At 28.6% G+C, this 23,534-nt stretch overlaps 1 protein-coding gene across 1 annotated transcript; it reads left to right on the plus strand.

Moving 5' to 3' along the window:
* Positions 1–11,070: 11,070 nt before the first annotated feature.
* Positions 11,071–19,760, plus strand: LOC112790587 (glycerophosphodiester phosphodiesterase GDPDL4). Its single transcript, XM_025833065.2, has 9 exons — positions 11,071–11,461; positions 12,949–13,242; positions 14,310–14,425; positions 14,509–15,010; positions 15,862–15,900; positions 16,013–16,297; positions 16,610–16,755; positions 18,364–18,850; positions 19,002–19,760. Exons 1-9 carry the CDS (start codon positions 11,350–11,352, stop codon positions 19,301–19,303), a joined length of 2,283 nt encoding a protein of 760 aa, XP_025688850.1. The 5' UTR covers positions 11,071–11,349; the 3' UTR covers positions 19,304–19,760.
* Positions 19,761–23,534: the final 3,774 nt, after the last annotated feature.

The raw sequence follows: 23,534 nt of genomic DNA on the forward strand, positions 1-23,534 counted from the left end.
TAGAGAAATATAAATTAGTTATTAATAATAGGTTATTAATAATGTTAATTATATGATTAATTTTTAATAATCATTAAATATATTTAATATAAATAACCAAGTTTAAATATATATATAAATAACTAATTTAATATTAATAATAATTCAATATATATATATATTAATAATCAATTTAATATTAATAACGATAATTATCGTTATTCTTCAATAATAATAATAATAATAATAATAATAATAATAATAATAATTTTTTCTTTTATTAAAACACTCATTTAATTGAATTAATATAAATATTTAATAAAAATAAAGGATGGATTTTTTGACTTGAAGGATAATACAATCAAATATTCTTGAAGATTTTAAAGCTGTGAGTATATATTCTTCCTATATTAATATACGCATGCATATTACCTTATTTTTTTCATAAATAAAAAATAATATTTATCCTTTAAATTTGTTAGCTGCTCAACCGATTCATCTTATTTATTGTGATTGAGATTGATATATAATCATAAAGATTTTTTTTCCTCCATTAATTTTAGTAAAAAAAATCCATGACGTAAAATAAAATAAAATAAAGTCAGTACCTACTTTTTTTCTCAATATTTTTTATATTTACGGTAAATATTAAATATAAAAAAGAAAAAATAATATTAATTATTATCACTTTTATTTATTTACATTCATAATTAAATTTAATATAATTATAGTAAGTCTCTGTAATTATAACAATTTATATCTGTTACATATATATAAATTATATTATATATAATTATATATCTCCTTTTTTATATATACTTAGCAAGTATTTCTATTTATATAATTTACTTAATATATTAAAATTGAGTTTTTTCTCAACTAATGAGAGTGAGGTATGAATTCCTCATAAATTCATTTTTTCTCCAAAATGAATGCATTTAATGAATAATGCATAATTATACTAATTTAGGAAAATATCTTTATTATAATTATATAAAATTCATATTTAATACATTATTAAATTACTTATCAATTATCAATCAAAAATATTTTTAATAATAATAATAATAATAATAATAATAATAATAATAATAATAATAATAATAATAATATACTTTTACTTAATATACTAAAATTGTATTTTTTCCTAACTAATTGATGTGAGGTGTCAATTTTTCATAAATTTATTTTTCTTCTAAAATGAAAGCACTTTCCTCTCTTCTAAATTTACTTTAGAAAAATATCTTTATTATATTTATATTACAATTAAAATTTAATGAATAATGTATGGTTATATAATTTAGGAAAGTATATTTATTATAATTATATAAAATTAATATTTAATGCATTATCAACTAATGAAAGGGAGGTTTTAATTCTTCATGAATTTATTTTCTCTCTAAAATAAAAGTACTATTCTCTCTTCTAAATTTATTTTAGAAAAATTAAAATTTCATGCTGAATATAGGTGACAAGTTAAAAAAAATAAGCAAGTTAATGGAATCAAATCATATTTCTATAATATATATAAGAATATATATTTTTATTATATAAAAATTAAATTTCTGCACTTCATGATGAGCGTGGCATACTTCTATATCAACTAATTATATCAACTAATTGATTTGATTAGGTATTTAAATATCACACAATTTATTATAATTTATATCAATCAAATAATTGTAATTTATTATATCAATTATTTTAATTCATTAATTTATAAGGTACATAATAACATAGATGATTTGTTACTTATAATGATTAAATACAATAAATACATATTAATTTAGTTAAAAAAATCATTGTCTCCTATATTTTCCTATTTATTTTTTTTAATTTATTAAATCCAATCAATTATAATAAATTAATTATATCAACTAATTAATTCAATCAATTATTTTCTAATTTATTTTTTGAATTCAATAAATCAAATAAAATTAATTATACTAATTATTTTTGTTGACTAATTGATTTGATTAATTCTTAAAAATATTTTTATTTAATTTATTTAATTTATTTAAATATAACTAATTAGTTATTTAATTTTATTAGGATAAATATTAAATTTTATTTCTAATATAAAAATACATAATTTTATTCCTTCCATTTTTATTTTACCATTATAAAAGATCATATATGTTAGAAGAAAATATCATTAATTTACCAATTACTCTTTCATTGAGTAGCTTTTACAACAATTCTTTTTCTTTCTATGAGGCGTCAGTCACAAAAAAGCAACTATCATGGACACAAATCAGCACACACTCTTCAACTCCCATGCTCATCATTTAGAGCAATATATGATATATTATCCATTAAGTATTTATAGACTATGGTGTTATCATGTATGCATAAATAAAAAAAATTCGTAATTAAGCTTAAGTCATTTACATATTTATGTGGTATATTGTAGTGTGAAATTACTTTCAATTTGCGTTGTGCAATGATATTATGGTTTAATTTAAGCTTTTATTTTAGAATTGTGTTATGATTTTATCTCATCACTTTCTCTTAGATATTAAGTTGATGTATTTTTATTTATTATTATTGAAGCGGATGTGATATAAAATTTGTAAAAAAAAACTCACATTCAATTTATTTTATTATAGTCTTCTATTCTTCTATTTTTTTATTTTTTTATTCATTTTATTTTCTTTTTAAATATCATACAATTTATTATAATTGATACCAATTAATTAATTATAATTCATTATATCAGTTAGTTTAATTCATTAATTTATCATATACATGATAAAATAGATCATTTGTTATTTATACGTTTATTTTTCTAAAATCTAAATCTGAATAATTATATTTTCAATTTTTGTTATGAACAAAATATTATTAATAATGAATAATAATTAACCACGCATACTTTTAATCAAAGTGTTTGGATGATTTTTATATTTATTAATATTAATTATTGATTATTTTTTCATAAAAAAAATTATATTATAATTTTATGTTAGTTCATAATTGATTAATGATTAATGTTCATGAAACTATGTTACTATAAATTTTATATTTTATAAATATTTTATTTAAATATAATTTTTTAACATAAAAATATATTATTTTTAATAATATCATAATTTTATATTTTTTAATTATTCTAAATGAATATTTTATTAAATACTAATTAAAGCCATTCTTCCTTTTGCTTTTACTAATCTATTATCTAACTATTATATAAAATTAAAATCGTATTAATAAATTTAATATTAAAGTTAATTTGATTTTTTATTATTTAGAGTGTTTTTCAATCAATAATTTTATACTCTTTACTTTTTTTTTTCAGTTTCATTTTGAATTTTAATTTAGTACTCAAAGGTAGTAAAATTCCATTGATACTGAAATAAAGTTACAAAAGGGTCTATAGAGTAGAATAAGTAAAATAATGTGATACCCACATTGCAACATCCAAATGAAACAACTTAGGATCTAAAATGTTTATCTTTCTCTTTTTCGCCGTCTATTATATTATCTATTCTATTATATAAAAATCGAATTTTTACTTTTAATGATAGAATCAACGTAGCATGTTTCTCCTTTATTTTGTTTAACTTATTGATGAATTAATTATATCAACTAATTAATTTGAATAGATATTTAAGTATCACACAATTTAAAATTATGTATATTAATTATTTAATTTAATTTTTATGATATATAAATTTAAGGAATAAATTAAAATAAGATCATTTATTACTTATTTAAATTGAATACAACAAATATAAATTAATTTAGTTAAAAATTTACTATTTTCTAATCTTTTATACATAAAAATGACAAAACAAAATTATAAAAATAATCTTTTTATCACTTTTGCTATTTTAATTTTATTTTCTTTACTTTTTTATGTATAATTTTATTTTATATTAACTTTGTCTATTTAATAATAAAACATACTCATATTAATTCTATCATATAATAATATATTTTTCTCCTATATTAATCGAAGAATTTCAATAGTTATCAACTACATCTAATAGAATGACTGAGAAGTGAGAACTACGAGAAGTTAAACCCAAATTCAAAATACTAAAACAAAGAAAAGAAAACAGTGGATATATGATTAGAGAAAAATGTATAATAATGACAAAATATACTAAAATCGGATTTTTTCTCCAACTAATAAAATTAGGGTGTTAATTCCTTATGAATTTATTTTTTCTCTAAAATGAAATCACTATTTTTTTTCAAAATTTATTTTAGAAAAATATATTTATTATAATTATATTACAATTAACATTTAACGAATAATGCATGATTATATTAAGAGAAATATTTTTATTATAATTATATAAAATTAATATTTAATACATTATCAACTAATAAAAGTGAGGTGTCAATTCCTCATGAATTCATTTTTTCTCCAAAATAAAAGCACTATTCTCTCTTCTAAATTTATTTTAGAAAATATCATTATTGATAATTATATTACAATATTACAATTAGTATTTAATGAATAATGCATAATTATAATAATTTAGAAAAATAAAATAAAATTCAGTAATTTATCTTCCAACTGCACACGTGTGTAGAATAACTTTTAAGAAGGAGTCACGTATAGTAAATACGGTTGATGATTGTAAAACTGTTTACTAACATTGATATAATATTATTTCAGGTATATGTTTTGCAGACATAAAAAAATGTTGAGTTATTTTTTAGTAGATTTAACTTTTTTATTATTTATTAGAGAATTTTGTGCATTAGAATTCTCTAATAATTTATTATTTATTTTGAGTTAATTTTGATATGTTCTTTCTTGACAGTAAAACAACATATAAAAATTTGTTGGTGGGTCTAAGTATTATTAAGTTATGTATAGTCATATTGAGTATATATGTTTGATTTATTGAAAAAAGTAGATTACTAAAACCAATTAATAACTATTTTAGAGTTAATATATTTAACATTAGATTAAAAAAAAACAAATAATACATAACATGTTATATTTTTATTAATCAAATTATTATAATTTAAATTAATCTTAACAAAATAATTTAAAATCATAATTTTAATTTTATCGCGTGCATATGACATGGCTTAATACACTTGTTTATAGATAAAAAACAGAGGATCAATTTTATTATTATTTATATTTATTAATTTAAAAATACTTTGTATTATTACATTTTAATACAACTATATATAGTAACTGTTTTGGATTTTTGGTAATCGATTATTAAGGTATATATAATATTATCAGTTATGACTCATGTTACACATTCATGTAATTTTGTATTTAATTTCATCTAAATTAGTCCAACACTAAAAAAATCTAATAGCATTAAATAAAACGTGACACGTCTAACACATACAAAATCGCTCGTACCCAATATTTTTCCTCTTTTTCTTTTTTTTCTCATGCCTGTTTACACACGAAGCGTCTTCTTTTTCGCCTTCTTCCTCCTCCTCATTCTCCTCATTCTTTTTCGTGTTCTTTATTTTTCACGTGTTTTTTCCTTATCGTTATTATTTTGTTATTGTTGCTGTTGTATTTTTTTATCTTTTCCTCCTTTTCTATGGTGAAGAAGTAGTAGAAGGTGAAAAGAAAGAGTTTTGAATTGTGTAGAACAGAAATGAACCGAACATATGTTATTATGGTGAAACAATTGTATAATACTAAATGAATGGAACATTATCCATTATATAAATTCAAATTCGAACATCTTTCTGCATAATGAACCGAACACGTACTCATGGTGAAACAATTGTATAGTACTGAATCAACGAAACATAATCCATTATATAAAATCAAATTCGATCAGCTTTCAGCATAATGAACCGAACACGTATTCATGGTGAAACAATTGTATAGTATTGAGTGAACGAAACATAATTCATTATATAAAATCAAATTCAAATAGCTTTCTGCATAATGAACCGAACACAATACTCATAGTGAAATATTGTACTGAATGAATGAAACATAATCCATTATATAAAATCAAATTCGAACAACTTTTTGCATAATGAACCGAACACGTACTCATAGTGAAACAATTGTATAATACTAAGTGAACGAAACATAATCCATTATATAAAATCAAATTCAAATAGCTTTCTGTATAATGAATTGAACACGTACTCATGGTAAAACATGGTATAGTATTGAGTGAACGAAACATAATCCATTGTATAAAATCAAATTCAAACAGCTCTGCCTATAATTTACATATTATCAATTCAATTCAATTCAATTTAAATTAACAATTGCATTCCATTCAATTCGATTCGAAATTGAATAATCCAAACTTCGTCAGTTTGATTCGTTTTAGAAGGATAATCCAAATCGTTTTCACTCAACTGATTTGAAGTTGAGTCGTTCATTGTTTCGATTTAGAAGTGCAGATCGAAGAAGAAAACAAAGAAGAATGGAAAGAAGATAAATGCAATGTAACTAGATCGAAAAAAGAAAATGAGCGCGACCAGAAGAGAACGAGTAGTGAGGGAGAGAGGATAGCGCGTCTGATCAATATTGCTTGAATAACTTGGATATATTTTTTATATGAATGTAGAGCATTATTGTAATATTATATTAAATTAGTTTGCTACTAACTATATACAATACAACTACAATATTTGTATTATGAAAATATTTAATAATAAAAAATATTAAAAATTATTATTTTTAATTTTATTTAATATATTTTATATAATAAATAAATATTAAATAAAATAAATTTAAATTGTTCAAATTGATTATTGTTTGTCTCCTTAATATTAAGGTTGTATTATTACATTTGAAGCACACGTTTCTTTGCATCAGTCAAAAGCCAAAACAATAACTATTTATTTACTCTTTAGTCTTTACTCTTTTGCTCATCAGTCATCACCTCAGCTCGTTGACGGAGTCCACCGAGAATTCGCTCATCCAATTTTGTTTTGTTTTTTTAGGTTCAAAGTCGAAACTTTTAAATGAAGAAGAATTTGAGCTATAAATATTTGTTCATAGAAAATTCTGCATTTTTTTGTGATCAACTTCCATTCTGGACTTTTCGTAGCGGTTTAGTGATGGCATTGGAGAGTTGGACTAATTTTTTTTAATTATTATTATTATTTTTTTTTATGAACAGTTGAACTAATTCTCTATGATTATGTAAACAAAACATTTAATTTTCTTTAAGTCTGCTTCGAACAATATTCCTTGCTTATTGCTTTATTTAAATATATAAATAATTAATACACAAGTCACAGATGTTTTTTTTGGGTAAAAAATTATTTAAAATTTCTCCCAAATTCCATATTCCGGCGGCCCAAAACCTATAATATCGAATTAATATTTAATAACATATTTATTTGATAATCAAGTTGAGTTAGTCTATTAGTTAACTCATTAATCTACTTAAATAAGTGATAGAAATTTAAATTATGTCTTGTACAGAAGCAATTTATTGATATCAGCGATAAACTCTTAAATAGAATTTAAATCTGCGATGAGTTAATTTTTATCATGCCAGATTAAAGAAGATTGTAAAAAAAAAAAAAACACAAATAAAAATTGATGTGAATGATTACTTAAAGGGTACATAGGTTTACTATATATTAATCATTAATGATAAGCTTTTTCTAATAAACTATATAAATTAAAACCGATAAGCAGCATATATTATTTTACATTTATCTCATTTTCAAGAATAATGACCTTTTAATGGAATGGGAAAAAAAGAAAAGAAAAGAAAGGTATACAAGTAGAGACGACGTTACATTATACACAAAAAAGCACTAGACGTTGAAGTCAACTCAGACGGGGAAGAAATAGACATTATGTTATATGCAATATTAATTTTGAAAGGTCTAACTTATGACAACTATAGATAATCATATAAAAGAAACACTTTTTATTTGGAGGTACAAATAAATATGTTTCTGATAAATATTTTCTTCTCTTGTTGTTGAATCAGGATAATTTGTTCCACAATTTTAATTAAAAAAACGCATTTTCTTGATGGCCTTTTTTTGCATAAATAAATAAAAGTTTAATTATTTTGTTAGTCTCTATAGTTTTGCGAAATTTTTAATTAGGTATTTATATTTTTTTCTCTTTAATTGAGTTCCTGCACTAGCTTTTTTTTCATTTAAGTCTATCTTGACAATAATTGGCTTAATTTTATAGGGATCTAACTAAAAAAAGAAATGAGTACAGGGATCCAAATAAAAAAAAAATATAGGAACTCAATTAAAAAAAAAATTATTATAAAGACTCAATTAAAAAAAAATACAAAAACCTAACTAAAAATTTTACAAAACTATAAAAACTAATAAAGTAATTAAACTATAAATAAATTGTCTTTTCTTTCTAAATGCTAGAACGAAGTATTGAATTTTTTATAAAAGAATAAATTATGTAATGAGTAATTTTGCTTGTGATATGATTTTTTTGGGTAATTCATTCTACTTATAAATAAATTTTCAGACATGAATTTTTGTGAGTAGCTTTCATGTGTTACACAATTTACATAAATATAATATTTCGTTCTGCAATAACACCATGTCCATATAAAAATAAATTAGTATATATTTGTGTATAATATAAATATATATTTTTTAATTTATTTTTAATATATATTTATATTTTAATTTATATTCTATACGAATGACTAGTTTAAAGATTGATTTTTAGTGTATATTACTTAAACATAGTTATTTACTATATATGATAAGAATTAATACATAATTGTTCATTATTTATCATTTCAATTTTTACATGTGTGGTTATTAAATATTATATTCGTTTGATAATTAATCAACAATTCAACATCCTGTACTTAAGATATATTTGGAAGAAAAAGTTTTCAAACAAAACAAAAGAAGAAGAATGTGGAACGTGTTTAGTTTATATTTATATTTTTTAATTTTTAATATAATTTATTATTAGGATTTTATAAAATAAAAATAAAAAGAGAAGGTAAAAGTAAAAATTAAAAATTAAAAAATAATTATTTTTATTATTCTTTCTTATTCATAAAATTTTTAAAAAAGAAAATACTGAAAAGCAGAAACAGAAAAAAAATATAGAGTAAAGTATCGTTTTCGTCACTAACGTTTGGGGTAAGTCTTAAAATTGTCCCTAACGTTTCAATCATCCTATTTAAGTCTATAACGTTTTAAAATTGACTAAATGTTGTCCTGCCGTTAGGGATCCGTTAACAGAATTGATGATGGAACAAAATTGAGACGATTTTGAAACGTTAGGGACTTAAATAGGACAAAAACGTTAGGGACAAAAACGATACATAAAAACAAATTTTAATTTAATTTTATCTTTCAATAATATTAATTTTTTACTGTATATAGTGTTCAATTATTTTTTAATTATATCTAAATAAATTACACTTATTCACATTATTTTCATTTTAAATAAATTTATTTTTTTATAATTTTAAAGAATTTTGATACATTAGAAACAAAAAGTATAATTTATATTTTATTGTATATATATTATTTTTTCTTTTCTACAAGTTTATATACTAGTTATTTTACAAATATTTCATGATAACTAAAAATTTTTAAGAGTAAAATTATAAAAAAAATTAATTTATTTAAAATAAAAGTAATATAATTAAGTGTAATTTATTTATATGTGATTAAAAAATAATTGAATACTATGTATAGTAAAAAATTGATATTATTAAAGGATAAAATTAAAATTTATTTTTATGTATCATTTTTGTCCCCCAATGTTTTCATCCTATTTAAGTTCTTGACGTTTCAAAATCCTCTCAATTTTGTCCCGCCGTCAATTCTATTAACGGATTCCTAACGGCAGGATAACATTGAGTCAGTTTTGAAACGTTAGGAATTTAAATAGGACGATTGAAACGTCAGGGACAACTTTAAAACTTATCCCAAACGTTGGGGACAAAAAGACACTTTATTCTATATATATATATATATATATATATATATATATATATATATATATAAAAGGTAAACGCACACGATTTTTTTGTGAAGGTATGTATTCATTTAATATTTTTAAAGTGAAAATATTCTTGCAAAATATTTCTATTACATTATTTGTTGAGTTTTATTGAATTATTTGCAAAAGATACGTATTTGATAGTTGCTTTGCTTATTAGGTGCCTTAAGTTCTTTTTCCCTCCCTGAATTTTTTTCATTGGTTATTTCTCTTAAGCAATTTTAAGTCTGCTCTATAGTTAAATCAAATATTGCTGAGTTTATACGAATTTAAATTAAAAAAATTATATATTAAAATTCAGATATTGTATATTTATATATGTGTTATTTTATATATTTTCAATACTTATTTAATATTTTAACAAATATTTTATACATAAAACTAATTTTTTGTATAAATATAATAGAATTGTTTTTAGTTATATTATTACTTACTCATTGGGGGAGAGGGGGGGGGGGTGTTTGACATTCAAATTTTATATGAAGAATTTGATTAATCCACTCAAATTTTATTATAATTACTAAATAGTAAATCCTTTTAGTTTTTTTTTTCTCTTAAAATTTGAACTCGAAATTTTTTAAATATTGAGCACCAATTTCAACTGACACATATATTTTTCTTATCCTAAAGTTTAACTGTTTAAGCCGTTTTTATAAAAAAAAAAAACTAGAAGCATTTTAGATATTTTTAAAATATTAATATTTTAATAATTTTAGTCATTAATCTCAATTTTAAAAATATTATAATATATATTAATTATAATTAACTTTTAAAATGACTAAAATATTTAAAAAAAATTCAGAAGTATAAATCATTTTTCCCCCCCACTTTCTCGTCTAAATTTCTCTATCCAAAGAACATGTTAAAGTTAAAACTTTTTATGTACCTCACCTACTCCCTTCTAAAATGGAAATAAAAATAGACTTTAACAGAACTTTAATGTAGCAACAACAAAGAACGCCAGAATGGCATCCAAATCACAATTAACTAAAAAAAAAATATATCTATCCAACAACAAAACTTTTATATATATATATATATATTTTATATTAATAATATTAATGACTAGTTTTAATATATAACTAACATAATTGAAATTAACTAATGTTACTTTCGTACATAATAGAGGTCAAATAATTCCGCCTATAAATAAAAAATATAATGACTCATAATCGAATATAGAAGAAAAGCCAGCTTGTAAAGCTTCTATGCAATAGCAACAGAACTCTCTCTCTCTCTCTCTCTCTCTCTCTCTCTCTCTCTCTCTCTCTCTCTCAAGCCATTGTGCAACTAGCACTATATCTAACTCACGCAGTTCCCGAGAACCGCACACTTCATTTTGTGTTGTTTTTTTGTTTTATATATATAATAATTTTTTTTAGTTTTTAAATTCCGGCTAGTGCGGCCGGGACTTAATCGGAGACTGAAAATTCGTCGGAATGTGGAAGCCACGCGCCGTTGATCACGCTCTTTCTCTGCTCCTCTTTTGCTCATTGTTTGCTCTGGCTTCTGCTCAGGGATCTAAAACAAACGCATGGAAGACACTCACCGGTGAGTCTCTCTCTTTCACCACTTTTTTTTTTTAATTTAAGAAATTAAGCTGAAGACGCACGTGTTCTTGGTGCTGTTTAGAGGGAGTTAGCTTAGCTTAGCTTACTCGAAAATCGAAATGTTAATTTGCAGTATCATTTTTGAGCTTTGTTGAGAAGGTGTTACTGTGTTTGTTCGGTTACCAAAACGAGGATCTGTTCAATTCATGAATACGAATTTCCTTTTTTTTTTAATTATTTCTTAATTTATTTTTACTTTTTCATTTTGGTGCGGGGAAAACGGATATTTAACAATTGAAGCTGAGATTTTGTAGCGCTTGGTGGTGCTTACAAAATAGTTGTTGGATGTCATAAATGTGCAAATAAGATAGATTTCTTTTTTTGGGTAAGAAAAGATGCTTATGCAGAAAGATGTATTGAAAAGTTATAAAATGTTACAAAATTATAGTAAAAAAAATTATAACTATAACTGTTACAATCAAAGCTTGAGAGAGAGAGAGAGAGAGAGAGGGGGGGGGTAAATGTTTGCTATTTTTAGTGATTATTTTGACAAGGATAAGATTGTAAAAAAATTTATTAAGGAAAAATTTAGTGTGTTAATACTGAATTTTTTGAGTCACTGAATTTGATGTATATGTATATAATACGAATACGCTATCAATTTTGGAAGAGAAAGTCTAGAGAACCAGCATTTTATTAGAATTTGGCCAACACTTAACCATCAAAAGAAAAGTGAGTAATCTCACACTATTGGATGTAATATTACATTATTAAAAACTCTATTGATAGCTACAAATCACAAAATCTGCTAACTTCCTAGCACTCGTCATTTTGGAATATGTGTGCATCGTAGGTTTGATGCTTTCTTGAGTTGAGTACGGAAGTGATGGTTCGGGAAAGAAGTTGGTGTAATTGAAAATGGATCAATTTACTTTACTTTGCATGGGATTAATCAAAACTTATGAAGTTTGTATCATGTTTTCTATCAGATTAATTTTCTGGGACACATTTTGCAAAATTTACAATTCAGGATTTTCAACCCAGATTGGCCTATATATAAATTAATAACAGAAAAATTATGAGTAACCAAATTAAGAGAGAAAAAAAAGGCTTTGTACATATATGGCCATATGATCTGTCATTACGTGCGACTATCTTCATTATAGAAAAAAAAAAGGCTTTGTACATATATATCGTTCAAAACTACATCGTTCAAAACTACGATTTTTATCAGCTGTAGCAAACAAAAAAACTTCATAGAATATAGAATATAAAAGTAAAAGAAAAAAATGAAGAGATAGGGATATGCTAGATACTTTTTTCTATGGATAAAAGATCCAATTTAGTAAGCAATGGAGAGAACTTCACAAATTGAGAAGTGATAGGTAGATATGGTGGGTGGGATCTGGCAGCTCTGCCCACCAGCATAGTAGAAATTTCAATTCTGTAGTTTGTTTCTTGCAACTTACTTGTACTGTTATTTTGCAGGAAGTCCACCAGTGGTCATAGCACGTGGTGGTTTTTCGGGAGTGTTTCCTGATTCCAGCTATGCAGCCTATAGTCTGGTAGGAGAGACATCAGGGAATAATTACATTGCATGGTGTGATGTTCAACTAACAAAAGATTCATTTGGGATTTGCATTCCGGATATCAAGCTTGATAATGCTACAAACATTGCTCAAGCTTTTCAAAACAAAAGTCAAACCTACCTAGTTAACGGTGCACCAGTCCGTGGATACTTTTCTGTGGATTACAATCTCAAGGATCTTGCCAATGTTATTTGTAAGTAACTTTAAATATTAATTCGATTCTTAATAATTGATATACTAATTTGAAGTCATACCCTTTTATTTAGTTACTGATGTTAAGATCTAGTAGATCAAGCAGGGAAGATGCTAATTGACTGATGATGTGAGGTTGCAATATATAGTGGTCTTTAATCGATATAAGCATGTAACTCTGGGAAATTTTTACGAGATTTCAATTTATGATATTTTTGAAAATTGCCATAGCCAACACTTCAGATTATGGTGGAACGAAGTGAAGAAGAACAAACCTAGGAAGATTTGGGATTATTGGACTTCAGGACCTTGAAGATAGTGCTGAAAACATTCAGAAACTAGGCTATTGTATCTCCACTTTCAAACTCTTTTAGCCTTTAGTTATCCTAGAGTACACCATGTAGAGGGAGGAACAATTCTAGACTTTACCTATGAGATAGAAAACTTATTGCCTTATTAGTTTAGTAACTTGCTATTAAATCCAAATGAAACACCTCATAAGCTAAACCTATAGTGTACTTGGTAATCATATTATCAAATTATTGAAAAACTGACCTATGCAAAGTGGAACAAACTGTAACAAGACATGTCTCCTAGTTATAGCTGGTACATGACCATTAATGTCTTCTATGAAAAAAAGGCTAGAAGGGGATATTGTTTCTTGGTGATTGAAATTTTCTAGACGCTTAGGCTTATGTGTAAAGTTATATCTCCTCATTATACTTTAAGTATGGGAGTATGGGACATGGGTCAAGGATATGTAGCAATAGCAGATTTTTGGACAAGCTTGAGCTGAAATGAGTTGTACAGTAATTATTAATAAATTGGTATTTTTGACTTTGTTCTCCAAAACAATTACTAAAGATTCAGGCAGTGATCATTAATTGAATTGTGTCACTTAGATGCTGTGTTGTGTTGCGCCAGCATAATTAAATCAGTTTTCCTGATCAGCTGTTGTTGAACTTCTTGCTCTCTTCGCTTGCTTTATGGAGTGTTGACTATTCATATAATATTTAAAGATAGATAGATGTATATATATTGCTGACAATTGTTTTGGTTTCTGGACAGTGGTTCAAGGAGTTTACTCCAGAAGTAACGACTTTGATGGTAATCTGTTTTCTATTTTAACTGTCGACAAGTTAGTTAAAGAAACAAAGCCACCGGCCCTGTGGTTGAATATTCAGGTAAATTGAGGCATAGTACACTTTTGTCATTCCGTCTGGGTGTTAGTCCTGAAACTAAGTTTTGTATAATTGACATTTTGCAGCATGATGCATTCTATACACAGCACAATTTGAGCATGAGAAACTTTGTACTTACTGTTTCTAAAAGAGTTGTTGTCAGTTATATCTCATCACCTGAAGCTGGTTTCCTGAGAGGTATAGTTTCGCGCTTTAATGCAAAGACTACAAAACTGGTCTTCAGGTTTATGGATAAAGATGTTGTAGATCCATCGACCAATCAGACTTATGGTTCTTACTTAAAGAATCTAACATTTATCAAGACATTTGCTTCGGGAATTCTTGTTCCCAAGGATTACATATGGCCTGTAGACGGAAACCTTTATCTACAACCTCATACCTCTTTGGTTGCTGATGCACATAAAGCGGGGCTGGAAGTGTTTGCATCGAATTTTGTGAATGATGTTCCGTCTGCCTTTAATTACAGTTATGATCCTCTAGCAGAGTACCTCCAATTCATTGACAACGGAGACTTCTCTGTTGATGGTGTGTTGTCTGACTTCCCCATAACACCAGCTGAAGCTGTAGGTGAGTTGTGTCTTCATCATTTTTGATTCGTGCTGCCTTGCATACATATAATGCCTTTCAACTGATCAACTCTTGTTCACCTAATATTTTTTCCACTGAGATGTTGCATATGTTCAAATATTTTTGGCTGAATGAGTTGTCATCTGATTGACTATTTGATAGATGAGTGGTGCCTGTGAATTTGACTTATCTATAAATCACCCTTCAGCTTTGGAAAATTCTGGCTAAATTCTATCATTTTTTCTTGGACACTGTAGCAATTGATATTTCATTTCATGCATTTTTCATTTCATCCATTAAGCCTAGGACCTAGGATTTATAATGTGATCACCATGCCTCATAATATTGATTCCTCTATAAGGTGGTTTACCTTAAGTGTAAAATAATTGGTAGGGATATATGTTATTGATCTATATACATTGGCAGATTCCAAGATGATCCAACTGAGATTTATATCATATTATCATGTGCAATTCAAAGAAATAACACCAGTAGAATTTTTATTAACTTTCTTCTTCCTCAACCTTTGCCTCAACAGTCTATTTAGACTACACTCCTTTAGGCAGGTTCAACTGCATACTTTAAGCAAACATTGCAAAATCATCATTATGTTCATTTTCCATGCCGCATTAACAAAAATAAAGAGGAAAAGAAATCTTTATGTTTTGCTCGAGGTCTTGCATGTTCATCATTTCCCCATGTTGAAATTCTGTCTCGTTGTTTTACTACATTTCTGCGCGTTCCAAAGATTTGTATATAATTGATTTAAGTTGTATGTGGATTCCGCACTTAAGCACTTCTCACTCGACCTCTATTTGAGTATGTACTGAATTATCTTCTTTTGTGAGCAGGCTGCTTTGCTCTCCTAGGCGCCAATGCTAAAAAGACAAGTACATTTCTATCTTATGCTTCATCAACATGTATTCTTATATTTTTCATTAACCTTTTTTCTTGCTGTTCCATCATTGACGATTTACTTCTCCTATTTTGCCCATTCTTCAGTTAACACCACAGTCATTTCAAAATGTGGAGCAAGCGGAGATTTTCCCGGTTGCACCAACAAGGCATATGAAAAGGCTATATCGGATGGGGCAGATGTCATTGACTGTCCTGTTCAAATGTCAAAGGATGGAACACCGTTTTGCTTAAGCTCTGCAGATCTTATAGAGAGCACAACAGTTGCTCAAACACGGTTCGCTAGTCTTGCCAAGTCTATCCCAGAGATCAAATCTGGCACTGGCATATTTACCTTTAGCTTGACATGGAAAGATATACAAACCTTGACCCGTAAGTCAAATAGTCAGATATGCTTTATTCAATTTAGTGAGGATTCATATAGAAAGAGGTATATATAAACTCAAAACAAACATATCATACTTTAAGAAGAAAAAAAAACGACTTAAATATTCTGTAATGTTACAGCTATGGGGCCATATCGAATCTTGCTGCAAGCCTGTTACTCATCTTGAGTTCTTTTTATAGCTTCTAAAAAGACTCTCCTTATTTGTTTTTATTATCCGTTGCCTGCTGTGGATATATTTAATTTTTGTGGACAAGTATATGATATCAGTGTTTTACTTTCTTTTATTTTTCTTGCAGCCTCAATATCAAGCCCTTATTCTAAATTCAAATTATTCCGCAACCCAAAATATGACAAGAGCAATATCAACTTTTTAAGTCTGTCAGATTTCTTGGACTTGGCCAGAAACAAGACTTCCCTATCGAGTGTTGTGATCATCATTGAGGTACGTTATGCTCATGCCTGCAATTTCTGTTTACAGCTCATTCCATTACCTGTTCATATCTGCTAAATTATTTCAACATTGTGATGGATCTTATGATTAATGAGTGACCTCAGTATCATCCTTGTACACACCAAAGTGTACTGAGAAGAGAGTAAAAAATTGTTGCTAATATTTTGAAACTACTTCCAAATGTGTAATAAAAGAGCAGCCTGGTGCACAAGTATCCCACGTAACGCAGGGTCAGGGGATGTACGTAGTTTAACCTGATAATTATATCAATGGCTGTTTCCACAGCTTGAACCCATGACCTTGAGATCACATGGAGACAATTCAACCATTGCTCCAAGACTCCCTTTCTTCCAAATGTCTAATGAATTGGATAAAAATGAGTTCAAAATTATAGAAGTAGATCTGACTAGCATCAAATGCAACCACAGATGTTTTTTTTCCCTCGTTGCTATAGGCATGCACTGTAGAAAAACATCATTAAATGAGATCAAATAAATATCAAACACTAAAAGGTAACCATTGTTTTATTTACAGTTCTACTTATTATGGCAAAAATGAGGGGCAACATCTCAAGTACGTGAATGATGTTGCAATTGGTAATTTTGTAAACGCAAATGTCAATGTAAATGCGGTCTTTACTATGTTCTGTAATTACATAACATATGACCAAATATTGGATTCTTACATGAATGGATCACAAATGAAGTGCCTGGATGATGTGTGTTTATGTAAGCCTTTTCAAGATTCCTTGATGAGAAATAATGTTAGTCAAAGTAGCTTTTCTCCCATGGTGTGTGTGTTTAGTAGATGGTTTCTCCAAACATATAGAAGTTGCTAAATATTTTATGCAGGATTTCCATTCTAAGAAGTTACATGTGGTTAAGGGTGCTTTTCTTTACCTGCAAACGGCAACTTTTGGGGTTAATAGGAGAACAGTTTACAGTTACTCACTCTTCAATTAAGGTGTCTAGTTAAGAGAATATATTATGAAAGGGATAAAGGAAGGGAAGAATAGTTCACATCCATAAATCTCAAGCATCACTTCTAAGTTATTCACAAGAATATATGATTCAGTTATTTTGCAAATAACTTTTTGACTCTTAAATGGCAAAGGTAGACAGATTTAAATAGGATAAGGTCTTGGAGATTGGATTGGTTTATTCATGCCACAGTAAGAGAAGGGAAAATACAAAATTGTCACATTCATGTTCAAATAATATCTCAAGTGAATTATTAGAGAAATGCTTTCTGTGTTATCATTGTTGTTCCTCAATTGGTAATGGTGCTAAAATTTGGATAATTAAAAGCATTGCTGATTGAATCTTTAAGAGATGCCATTTCAATTATGTTAATAGTCATAGTTTTCCGTTTTAGTATCAGTACATCAATAGAGAAAGTGAGAAACTGAGAGATGAGAATTTTTACCTATTAATTTAATAATCAATTTTACATATTGCACTGTATTGCTTTAAAAATGTGAAGATGTGAGGGAAATAAGAACAGGAAAAGATGAAAATTGTCTTGCATTACTTTGTTCAATTAGCATCCAAGTAGAAACTTAAAGTCTGCTAACATTATGCTGTTCTCTACTTTTGTCAGAATGCTGCCTATCTTGCAGAGAAAGAAGATTTGAGTGTGACTGATGCTGTCATGAACACTTTGAGCAAAGCTGGTTATGATAAAACTGGGCCCCCAAGGGTTATGATTCAGTCCACCAATAGTTCTGTACTAATGAAATTTAAAGGGAAAACAAATTATGAACGTGTCTACGAAATCGATGAGCTAGTTGGTGATGCTGTTGTTTCAGCAGTAAACGACATCAAAAGCTTTGCAAATTCTGTAGTTCTCCAGAAGAAATCTGTGTATCCTACCAATTCTGATCTCTTCCTTACTGTCTCTACGAAGATTGTAACAACTCTCCATCATGCCAATCTCTCCGTCTATGCACAAACATTTAGCAATGAGTTCGTATCTCAGGCATGGGATTTCTTCTCGGATCCAACTGTGGAAATCAATACATTTGTTCAGGAAGGATTAGTTGATGGAGTCATCACAGATTTCCCAAAAACAGCTAACAGATACAGAAGTAAGTTCATATAAAACATGTTTCTTATTCTTGGAACTAGCGGATCCAATGTTCCATGTTATATATTGGTCCAGTTTCATAGGTGTAAAATTCAGCTCTGCAAATCTCATATTTGATATACTGATATGATTTATTCTTCTTCCTATTGCAGGAAACAAATGCTTGACTATGGGTGACAACATGCCTGTTTACATGCTACCTGTTCAAATAGGTGGTCTTCTACAAGCTGTTCCCAAAGGTTACTTGCCACCGGCTTCAGCTCCACTCCCTCCTCTGAAAGAATCTGAAGTGAAAGAACCACCTTTGCCTTCTGCTTCCCCATCACCAACACCATCTGGATCTTCTGCTGGAAACAATTCAGCAGCTCAGTCACCGAAAAATGCGCAGGGTAAGGTCACCATCTCCTTCCTTTTGTCCCCTTTGGCTGTGCTTGTAGCTTGTCTTCTGCTTTGAGGTTTGAGCAACTTCCCACGAAAAATCAAACAAAACAAAAATTGAGGGGAAAAAAAGGGAAGAAAAGAAGAAGAAAGAGTTGATTGTGCTTGTTATTATAGCCCCTAGTTTTTGCCCATCTCTTTCTGGATTAAGTAGCATGAAGCTGTTTTGACTTCAGAATTCAGACCCCATATGAGTAATCCAGAATTATTTTTCTAGTAGTAAATTCTTTCCCTTAACTGTTGTAGCACTAGTTATGTCCATTCCCAGTTCCTCAATCTATTCTTCCTGGTTTAATTCTATGGACCATCATGAGGGGTACATATCTTTTTAGGCGAGCCTTTTGTATCTTCTGCTGTAAGTTGTAACCATTATTATATATTTATGGATTGTGTTTGTCGTCAGATAAACAAGCATGGCATCATGTCCAAATTGTGTTTTCTGGAAATTATTATTAGCTTCCTAGCTGTTAAAATATTAGATGATTTTCTACTCTCTTTTTGATCCCCCGCTATTTACATTAACAAATACTTCTGTAGTAGAAAACCATATAATCATGGTAACACTTCATATGGTGGGGAGAATGATGGTTTTCATCATGTCTTCTAACATAATTGTTGATCCTCGGGTATGTTTTTAATTCAATGAGTATTCTAATCAAGGACATTGCAATGATGTATTGGTACATCATGCGTCAAGAGAACCTAATATTATAGATTGTAGCATAATATTATATCAGGTTAAGTACGATTTTTGTCCCTAACGTAGAGGCTAAAAATTTATTTTGTCTCCGCCTTCTTTTTTTCGCTACAAAATGGTCCGAAGGTTCCAATTTATTTTAAAATCGTTCGAGACCCCTTAGTTCTTTAGTGTCCATTGCACCTTTTTTAACAAATATAATATTAAGGGTAAAGTATACTTTTTGTCCCTTAAATTTGACAAAAGTTTTAAAAATAACTCTAAGTTTTATTTTGTTTCAATTTTGTCCAAAAGTTTTCGATTTGCATCAAATATACCCATGATGGCTAATTTTTCAAAAAAATTTAAGACCAATTCAACAACAATTTTATAAGAACAACTTTCAACACAAGCAAATCAAGCATAATTTTCATGCATTATAGTTAGGTTGATCTTAAACTTTTTGAAAATTTAGCCATTGAGGGTATATTTGATGCAAATCGAAAAATTTTGGAATAAAATTGAAACAAAATAAAACTTAGGGGTATTTTTGAAACTTTTACCAAACTTCAAGGACAAAAAGTATATTTTATCCTAATATTAATTAATAATAATAATAATAATAATAATATAATAATAATAATAATAATAATAAAGAAAACAATAAATAGATAAATAATGAAACTAAATAAGGGTGTAGTGTGTGGAGTGGACAACACAAGCGTCTTCTTCGAAAGCTCAACGGAGAGCAGTAGCGCTAGGGGTTCAACAAACAGCGTCCATGGCTTCCTAGAGTTCAAGAGCTGCACGATTTCGTTCACATGCGAAGGAGTTGCTATGCGAACATGGCGAGAGGCCAATTTTGCGACCTTCATCCACGAAAGATAACCCGGGACGAAGATTTTGGGGCTGCGTATACCATGAGGTATGCTGTTGTTCCTTATTTTCGATTCTGGGTTTGTGAATTTGGAGGTTTTTCATCTATCTTTTTGGCTTTTATCAGGTTTAGGATGGTTGTATTTTTTCTGTTGGACAAATCCAGAACCTGGAGGAGCTCAGCAGGAGATTGAAATTGCAAGAACCAAGAGGAAGATTACAAACTTAAAATCAAGATCAAAGGATGTTGAACGGAAGCTTAAGATTGTTGCTACATTAGGGATTGTTGGCTGGATTGAGTTTTTGTTCTTATTGCTGCAGAATCTGTATAAGTTAAAGCAACCATATGGAATGCACCTAAATTATAGATGATTTAGCTAGGAAATTTTAGGAGATTTGTTGTGTTGTAGGGTTAAAGTTTGAGGATAATTTGTGATGTTACAATAGTTTAATGGTGTATCATGTGTGAACCTGTTTGAATTAATGAATGAAAATGATGTTTAATGGAGTATCTGATATGAACCTGGTTAATGGTGTATCAGGTGTGATGTTTTAATTGGCAATCTTAATAAAGAAGTGCAGTAAAGTACAATATGCATGAATGATATTTATGAATCCAGTAATAACCTAATGGCTTGTTTCAACTTTCAATTGAAGAGAAGTTAAAACAAACACAAATCAGATGTTGGTTTCCATAAGTCTAAGAGGATAACATAGATTACACTGGATGTCATGCCACTGAAACAAAAAATAGTACTCAACAAAGTGTGCTGAAACACCTAATACCAAAATACAGACATTAAAATAGTGTTTATAAAGCATTATTCTAAAACTAAATATTGTTTCTATATCAGTAAGACATTGATAACAAAAGAGCATAACAAGCAATATCTAAAGAGTCTCTCATTGACTTGGAGGTAATTTGGCCATCAACTTCAGCTTCTGTAGAGGAACATGTGGTGCACTACTTTGGATGACAGAAAAATACCTCTTCCTCTCAGATGGCTGGCTCAGTGATTGTTTCTTGTTAAAGGAGGTTGCTGCTGCTGCACCCTTGTTCTTGGCCAATGATTGGGTTGAAGGTGCTTTCGGAATGGACTGGACTTGGGTGTTGGGCTGAGTAGATACATTCTTGGGCTGAGGTATTGGTTTCTTGGGCTTAGCTACTGGTTTCTTGGCTGAGTTGTTGGAAGGTTGGGTAGTGATGCTGAAGTCTTTCTCTTTCTCCCTGTTCGAACTATTTGACCAGGGGTCAGCTTGGATGTATCCTTCTTCCCTCTTTTTGTGGCTCCCCCTTCTTGTTGTGTTGAGGTTTGAGCCTATTAAGAAAATGGCAATTATACAGAGAGTTAGATACATAACCAAGTAGTGAAATAAATAGAAAGCATAATATGAAGTAAACCCTAGAACATAATGTTACATACCCTCTTTTTAGGCTTTGTACAACCCTCTTCTTGCGTCCCACTGCACCACAGTTGGAGCATCTTTGAATTTGACCCCTCTGTGATAGGTGATTCTGGCTTCTATTCTCCTTATCTGTAGGCCCTCGCTTCCTCTTATTCACAGGTCTGTGGCTTGGCCTCTTATAGGGAGGTGGCATGATATCATCATACTGAGTTCTTTCCCATAGATCCGGTCCATTAACAGGGTGTATCACCTCCTGGTAGCACTTCAGGTAAGCATCCTTCTTATAGCAATCATCCACATAGGACTCCAAATCAAGTCCTTTAAAGCTGATGCAGCTGATGGCATGAGAACATGGAATGCCACTCATTTGCCACTTCCTGCAAGAACACTCAGCAGCAGCTAGATCCACAACAAATTTATCCAATCCGCACATAACCTCATATTTACTAACAGATGACCAGTATGGCCTCCAGTCTCTAGCTAAGCTTGCCCGTTTCTCCAATTTCTTCCTAATTAGTGGCATAATGTTTCCTTGGTAAGTGTGAATCCTATCTCTATTGGCAGCCCATCTAATCATCAGATACACCCTAATATCTTCTAACATGGTAATAATAGGTTTTTCTCTTTCCTCTACTATGACAGCATTGAAACTTTCACTCATATTATTAACAAGGGTGTCATATTTTGAATGAGAAGTAAACATGGAGCGGAACCAAAACCTAGGTGGAATGCCGTTCAGATGTCGAAATGCCCCCTCATTGACAACTCGCAGACATTTCATTTCCTTCTCCCAATCCTTCCAATGACTTGCCTTAGCACACCTCCACATTCTGTTCTTCAACTCCAAACCCAGAAATTTCTTCCTGAAATTGTTATAGAGATGCCTGATGCAGAATTTGTTGTCCACCCCTGGTATGATCTCTTCAAACGCCGGCAATAAACCTATGACTAGAAGGTGAGCATGAATTTGATTAGCACATAAATCATTAGTTCATTTAGGCTTATCTATATTTGTTTAAGCACAAGCTAAGTGTAAAATGTAACATTACCTTCTGCTGATCAGACATAAATGTGCATTTTCCAATCTTCTCTGGACCCAAATCCTTGGCAAGATGACGCAGAAACCAGACCCAAGAGTCCTTTGTCTCGGCTTCAACAACTGCATAAACAATTGGAAGAATCTGCTCATTCAGGTCTCTTCCAATTGCAGTCAATAGTTGTCCTCCTTGAGGAGTTTTTAAGAAGCACCCGTCTAATCTAATAAACGGTTTGCAGTGTTGGAAGCTTT

The sequence above is a fragment of the Arachis hypogaea genome, chromosome 1, assembly GCF_003086295.3.
Source record: "Arachis hypogaea cultivar Tifrunner chromosome 1, arahy.Tifrunner.gnm2.J5K5, whole genome shotgun sequence".
Classification (NCBI taxonomy): domain Eukaryota; kingdom Viridiplantae; phylum Streptophyta; class Magnoliopsida; order Fabales; family Fabaceae; genus Arachis; species Arachis hypogaea.